Consider the following 7,500-nt stretch of genomic DNA (forward strand, 5'->3'; position numbering starts at 1 on the left):
ATGCATTTGGCATCCAGCCTGGTGCAATAGTGCAAGCTATAGTGTAAGCCTCAAGTCCTTTAAATCTAAGCCCAAAACTCACTTGTATTCCTTAGCGTTCCCTGACTCCCTCTGACTCCTGCCTTGTTTGTTTTGACGTGTTGTTCTGTTCCTCTGTTGTTCTGTTGGTTGTTGTTTTTTCTGTTTATTTACACTTTAGGAGTACTTTTACTGTAGATTCAGATTCAGATACAGATTCAGACACCTTTATTGATCCCATTGGGGGCAATTCATTTGTAGCTTACTCCTCATTCAGACACAAACAACATACAACAGTACCATGTCAAGTAAAGCACTTTGGTTGACAAGTGTCATGTTTAAATGTGCTATATAAATGTGAGTGATTGATTGATAGGTGTGTACAAGTATGTATGTATGTATGAGATATCTAATACAAAGGATTTATAAATGGTTTACAAAGGATATATAAAAGTGTTTATAAGTAGTCTGCAACCTGCTAATAGGCTCTCTCTGATCTATTGACCAATAGTTAGCAGTCTACAGACTAGTCATGAATCCTTCCCAAACCGTTTAGTACGATTGTTTGGTAGTGTTTAGTGTTCGTGTTTACGGGAGGTTTGTTCTAGGCTGGCAGACTCTGTGGAAGATCTCCCGGGTTGTGTGTTAGCAAGACAGCTGCACGTCATTAGCATTGCTAATTCTGAGTGTGCTTCTGTGATTACACGTTTTTGTTTGTTTGTTTGTGTATAGGTGATTAGAAATAAGAGATAAGGCAGTCTATTTGGCATTTAGTGAAATGTGGAAATAGAAATGTGACTAGAGGATGACTCACTCTGAGGCGGGTTGGGGAACCGTTACTGGTGCTGCCAAAGAAGGGATGATTGCTGATACGCTAGCTAATTTCCATACCAGAAATATGGTTTGAATCCTAATGTTCCATCTAATCCGTTTAGGAGTGAACAGAAACATAATACATAAGTTATCAACAGGCTAATCTAATTCAAACTAAAAGCTGGTTAGTTAGTCCATAACAAGACTTTAGTCTAATAAGGGAAACCAAGAAATCAGGTAAAAACGTATTGATTTGAGTGATGAAAATCTACATTTGGATCAATATTAACTCACAAGTTGAATTACTATGTAATGTGATTCATGTAATCCCATGAATATTAAACTATACATTTTTTGGAATCAGATCATTTCAGCTCAAGCTGAAATTACTGTAAGTGTTATTGAAGTCTCCCTGAGAGATATTTTGCCATTTTTCTGTGTAGGAAGCAGGCTAATTTACAAGCGGCCAACTAGTGGTCATTGTGTGTAAATAGCAGCTTGAGCATTGTAAAGAGGGGGTCTGACCCCCGAGGCGGCTCTTTTAGTAGGTAAAGAACGCACGGCTGTTCTAGTGTTAATTAGCAGTAGTTAATTAGACCGTTTTCGGTTACATAACGCTGCCTCTTTAGATACTGAGCAGTCCTATTTCATTCCCAAAATGTGTCGTCCCAAATCATTCTGGGAAATATGTACCAAAACAACTTAATATAACCACAAAACAATCCAACCAATCACCTCCTCCATCCCTCCTCATGTCTTCTCCTCCTCTCCCCCCCTCCCCCAGCCTGTGACCAACTATCCCTGGGGGTGGCGGCTATCTTCGGCCCCTCCCACAGCTCGTCGGCCAATGCGGTCCAGTCCATCTGCAACGCCCTGGGCGTGCCCCACATCCAGACCAAGTGGAAGCACCAGGTGTCGGACAACAGGGACTCGTACTACGTCAGCCTGTACCCAGACTTCTCCTCTCTCAGCCGGGCCATCCTGGACCTGGTCCACTTCTTCAAGTGGAGGACGGTCACCGTGGTGTACGATGACAGCACAGGTACAGGTACAAACACAGAACCCCCCCGCTTTCTATCTTTAATTATGATGATGATGATGATGATGATGATGATGATGACAGCACAGGTACAGGTACAGCCAACCAACCCCCCCACTTTCTTTCTTTAATCACGATGATGATGATGATGATGACGAGGATTACTTGAATGATGAAGATGAAGATAATACATATGTGCCACGGTCTGATCATTTGGCCCTCATGTCGGGATCCGATGTGACTGAATACATTTCTGCATTGTTGAAAATCAACGACACATCACTAGTCAACTAACACAGCTTGTTTTGTGAGTCTGCTAACAATGTAAAGTAGTGTTCTAGTTAACTAGGTAGCAGTGGAGGGGATTACTCACCCAATCCATTGCGTTGTTGCAGTGTTTTGACTTGACTAGCGAGTTTGTGTTGTGATTCTCAACAACGCTGAAACGTAGTTCCCTGTTTCAAAAGAAAAGTCTGAACATTTTGATTAGTTGCCGATTATGCGAACCAAAAGACTAGAACGTGTCACGTATATGTGAGGTGTACCAACATTCACAGACACATATCTTCTTCAAATGTTTGCAGATTTTAATGCCTGGAACATCATTTAAAAGCTTACAACATGTACGTTCATAATCTATTAAAAAAATGACCTTGGTCTACTTGTTCCCAAAAAACACCAGCTACTGTCACATGTGATGTGGAGGAGAAGGAGGAGGAGGAGGGGAAAGGGTGTCTTGTGTACAGTACTTTGTTGACCTCAATTCGTGTGTACCTTGTTCTCTGAGTGTACAGAAATCTCAGAGGCACAGCTTGAGCAAGAAGCAAACCCGCTTCTACTACAGTTAATCTGTGTGTGCTTTGCTTCGCCATGTCTGAGCCCCGAAATCAATAGTTCTCCATCTCCCCGAGAGAGAGTCCTCCGACAGAGTCCTCCAGCGCAAAAAAAATCAAAACCCCAAAACGTTCTGTCGTCATCAAAGGCTGTGTGTGTGTCGGTGCCGTTCGGCTGTGACTTTGGGGAGTGGCTCATGATGTGCATTTTTACAAGCGCGGTCATATTTTACCATGAGTGCTCTGACATTTTTACAAGGCCAGCTGCTCCCCAAAGTGAGAGAGTGCTCATCACCCAAAGAGAAAAGACAACTTATTCTGTCGTCCCCCCCTACTGTTTACGACCCCGTTCTGGAGGACATCTTCATGAAACAAAATTAGATTCAGTATATCATGTATTTTCCAAGTCTAAAGACTTGTTGCAAGTTGCGTACTGAATACTCTAATCGGTTGCTGTTTGCTGTAGTTGAAATTCAGGGAAGTCTCTCAGCTTTCCTGCATCTTATTGGAGTTCCATTAGTGTAAGAGGAACTCAAGCCTTTAATAATGTTCTATACATCACCCTCCATCTTACATTTCATCATTAGACAGGTGGACTCAACGTGAGGATTCATTCTGTGTCCTTCCTTCAAAGGAGAGGCGCAGTGTTTAAAATGGCAACGCAAGGCAAGTTTATTAGTACAGCACATTTCATACAACAGGGGCAATTCAAAGTGCTTTGCATACAGCATTCCAAAAAATACAGAAAAAGAAGGATAGTAAGAAAAAAAATACAAATAAAAATGGCAAGAATAGATACATATATATAAGAAAATAAATAGATAAACATTCAACAACATAATAAGACAATGAATAAAAAGATATAGATAAAAGTGTTGTTACTGCAGCTGTATTCTTCCCGGTATGACTGCCTCAGAGAATGTTAACACCCTCTGTCCTACACATTCCACTTTGCAGAGACATATAGCACCCGTAGCGTGGTGACAGTGTATTAACCTTGGTTGCGGTCGCTGTGAAAGATCCAACTTAACCTCATGTCTGCACTGACTCATCTGTACACTGACTCATCTGTACTCTGACTCATCTCTTTGGCCGCTGTTCACTGTTCATCCCTCAATTCACGTTTTATTTTAGGGGCAAATGCAGTTCCGTTATTCATACTCATTCAACACAAATTAATATAGACATCGCATGGACCCTAAAAACCATCATATCTATGTTCCCGCTACAGCGCTATGGCTAGCTACGCGATGCAACACACAAGTGTTATTTTCAGTCCCTTCGAAGTTTGAAGTAGGTCCTTAATAAGCTCAGGCATTGGTCTTCCATTGTTTACCGCTCCGTGTGTTGATTGAAAATCCAATTTCTAGACATTAGGTCACATATAACGCTTTCCATTTTTGTCACTGACAGTTTTCTGCTAGAGTTTTCTGCTAGAGCTAAGCTAAAGAGGAGGGAGAAAGCGAGCGTAAATTACGTGGCCTCAATACACAGCAGGTGTGATTGCTGCCTCCCCTGGTGCTTTTTCATTGCAGTTATGTTTGTAACAGGCAGGTGCTTATTGCCCGGCCCGCGCTCCAGCCAGGTTGGTAAATGGACGGCACTTATATAGCGCCTTTATCCAAAGCGCTTTACAACGGCCTCTCATTCACCCATTCACACACACATTCACACACCAATGGCGGCAAGCTACCATGCAAGGCGCCGACCGGCCCGCTCACTGGGAGCAATTTGGGGTTCTACCTACCACCATAGACTGGTTCCCCAGGTTCTGAGGGGTCGACCAATCAGAGGTGAGAGGTTGAGCTTGTGCTGCACAGCTCTCCGCACTTTCTTTTTGACTCCAGACTAACGATTAACAGCCGGGCCACCGAGGCAACCCTGTAGTTTTGACGATAGAAAATGATTGGAATCATACAGAAATGACATTTGTGCGGGCAGTGCTTGACTTAACACTAGAAGAGCCGTGAGGGGTCACGGTGACCCCTGTGAGTAAAAAAAAAAAGTTATATCTTTGCACTCGATCAAATTTCAGGGCCGTCCTTTCATGACTTTTCCTAGATATGTGCGTTCTACCACCCCAGTATCCTTACATTTTCAAAATCACTTCAGGATAAGATAGTATGAAGCTGTTTTGCAGTTTTTCTGTGTAGGAGGAGGCAGGCTAAAAAAAGAAGCACCTCTAGTGATCTCTGTGTGTAAATAGCAGATTTACATTCTAAAAAGGGGGTCTATTTGACCCCCAAGGCGGCTCTACGAATAGGTAAAATAGGCCCGGCTGTTCTAGTCTTAATAAACACGTTCTCCTCCCCTTGTGCCAGGCACAGCTGCTTCTTACAGCTCAGAGTTGTTTTGAGCGCAGACCTGACCAAGACAAGACTAGGCAAAAGCTTTCCCTAACCTAAAGACACCGCATACCCTCGCTGTAAAGGTCAACCACAGGGGTGCAAACTTCTCACCTTTTAGCCGTTTTAGCCTTTTTTTAACCTCAAAATAGGTCAACGATTTCTTGTTCTTTGTTTTCAGGCAAAAAAAACATTTTGGCACCTTTTTGGGCCATCACCAGTTTGCATCCCTGCAACCAGCCGACTACATCCACACGTTCTGGTCCTGCCCCAACCGTAACACGTTTTGGGCCAACATTTTTGGTGTCTACACTAAGATATTTTTCAAAAACTCATCACCCTCCAATCCTATGATGTGCTCTGTTCAGGTTTACCCCTGAAACTCGTTCCCTTAAAAGCAAAGCACCATGTAGTCATAGTATTTAACTGAATTAACGTAATTGCCAGACGCGTCATTCTTCTCTCCTGGAAGGAACAAACACACCCTAACTTCACCAGATGGATCAGAGACGTTATGCACTTCCTGAAACTTTAGGGAATCAGATACACCCAGGCTCCTTGGAAAAGTTTGGGAAAATCTGGGACCCATTCTTAGAATACTGTTGTTGATTAATTGTTTCTCATGTAGATATGTAACTAGAATGAGGTTACACCTTAACTGCTCCTCCTGAGACATCTACTGCCCCCCAGCACTGTGTCTCCTGAGACATCTACTGCCCCCCAGCACCGCTTTTCCCCTTTACTGTCCCCTAAAACTTCTATTGCCCCCCTTGTACTGTTTCTCTGTTTTCTCCAGTGTCTATAAAAAAATAATTAAGGGGTTTAAAGGGTTTTAAATTAACGTTTTTTTTTTGTTAGGTTAGGTTTAGAAGAAGGTAATAGAAGAAGGTTTTTCCTTCTATCACAGAGACTGCCAATGGCCCCGGGCCTGAGCTAGATTACTCTTCCTGCTACGACTGGTGAACTGATGATTCACTTGCTTAGTCAAATGTATTGATTGTAAATCGCTTTGGAATAAGGCGTATATCTGCTAAATGCCAAAAATGTAAATGTAAAATGTAATGATCACAGGAACCTCAGGCGAACAGCTTACACAATGCTCTTTTATTAAAGTACTTCAATACAGGATCAGTATAGCACAGCAAGCAAGCTTCCCCACAATCTACTCCTCCTCACTATTATACCCAAACTATCTATCTAGCCCCCGCCCTGGCTGCTCTGTGACCTTGGCTCTCCAGCTTCAGAATAACTGGGAAGGCGGAACAGAACAGAACACTTCTTGCCCTCTAATTATATTAGAAGGAGGACAGGGTTTCTTAGAATTAAGACACGTTCCACTACAATACTATGAGAGCTTACAAGTCGTGAGCTTAGAATTATACGGTTCTATCTCCGTTTAGGGCAGTTCAGAGATATTGAGCGTCAAAGTTTTTACATTCCATTATGTTTTGTGAGATGGAACCTTTGTATTTTATTAATTACTAACAAGAAAATGTCAACATTTTAAAAATAACACCACACAGGCATTAATAAACACCTAATGGATCAGATTATGTAAAAAACAAAAATTTGACAGAAATGGAGATAGAACCTTATAATTCTAACGTCACGAAGTACCACTCAATACGGATGACTAGAACACTAGTATTGGAGTGAGGAAGCTTCTTTTTTCTTTCTTCTCTCTCTCTCTCTCTCTCTCTCTCTCTCTCTCTCTCTCTCTCCCTCTTCTTGATATCATAGTGTATGTACTTCTTTTGTACTCCTTAGTTAGACAAATGCATCGATGGACAATCATTTGGATGGAGATTTTGGACTAAAACGGACAAGGGGAGAGGGGAGAGGGGAGGGTTGGGGTAATGATGTTAACTCATGTGAAAAACCAATAATAAACTGTTAAACAAAAACAAAACAAAAAAGACATTTCTAACACAGATAGTGGAAAACCTTTAAATATATAATATATTTTTTCTTTTATTCTATTTTTTCATTGGGGTATGACAGGTGAGGCCTCCCCTTCCTCCCCTGACCGCACATCCCTACCCACCTCCCACCTCCCACCTCCCACCTCCAAGTTCCTGCCCACCTCCACGTTCCTGCCCACCTCCCACCTCCCACCTCCAAGTTCCTGCCCACCTCCCACCTCCACGTCCCTGCCCACCTCCCACCTCCCACCTCCCTCCTCCCACCTCCCACCTCCCTCCTCCCACCTCCTACCTCCCACCTCCCACCTCCACGTCCCTGCCCACCTCCTACCTCCCACCTCCCACCTCCCACCTCCACGTCCCTGCCCACCTCCCACCTCCCACCTCCTACCTCCTACCTCCCACCTCCACGTCCCTGCCCACCTACCACCTCCCACCTCCCACCTCCCTCCTCCCTCCTCCCACCTCCCACCTCCCACCTCCAGAGTTGGTGTTAGAGTGTCCTGGCTGTATGAAAAGTCCTCCACCCC

The 7,500-nt window shown here is 43.4% G+C and overlaps 1 protein-coding gene across 1 annotated transcript in view; it reads left to right on the plus strand.

The window, feature by feature from the left end:
- LOC308160080 (glutamate receptor ionotropic, kainate 2-like) overlaps positions 1-7,500 on the plus strand; it is a gene marked incomplete at both ends in the record, with an annotated part of 74,036 nt that overhangs the window by 25,961 nt on the left and 40,575 nt on the right. Inside the window, 1 exon segment of the mRNA XM_080533945.1 lies at positions 1,616-1,873. Coding sequence (XP_080390071.1) covers positions 1,616-1,873 — 258 coding nt within the window.

The sequence above is a fragment of the Nansenia antarctica genome (assembly GCF_963989245.1).
Source record: "Nansenia antarctica genome assembly, chromosome: 6".
In the NCBI taxonomy this organism is placed as follows: domain Eukaryota; kingdom Metazoa; phylum Chordata; class Actinopteri; order Argentiniformes; family Microstomatidae; genus Nansenia; species Nansenia antarctica.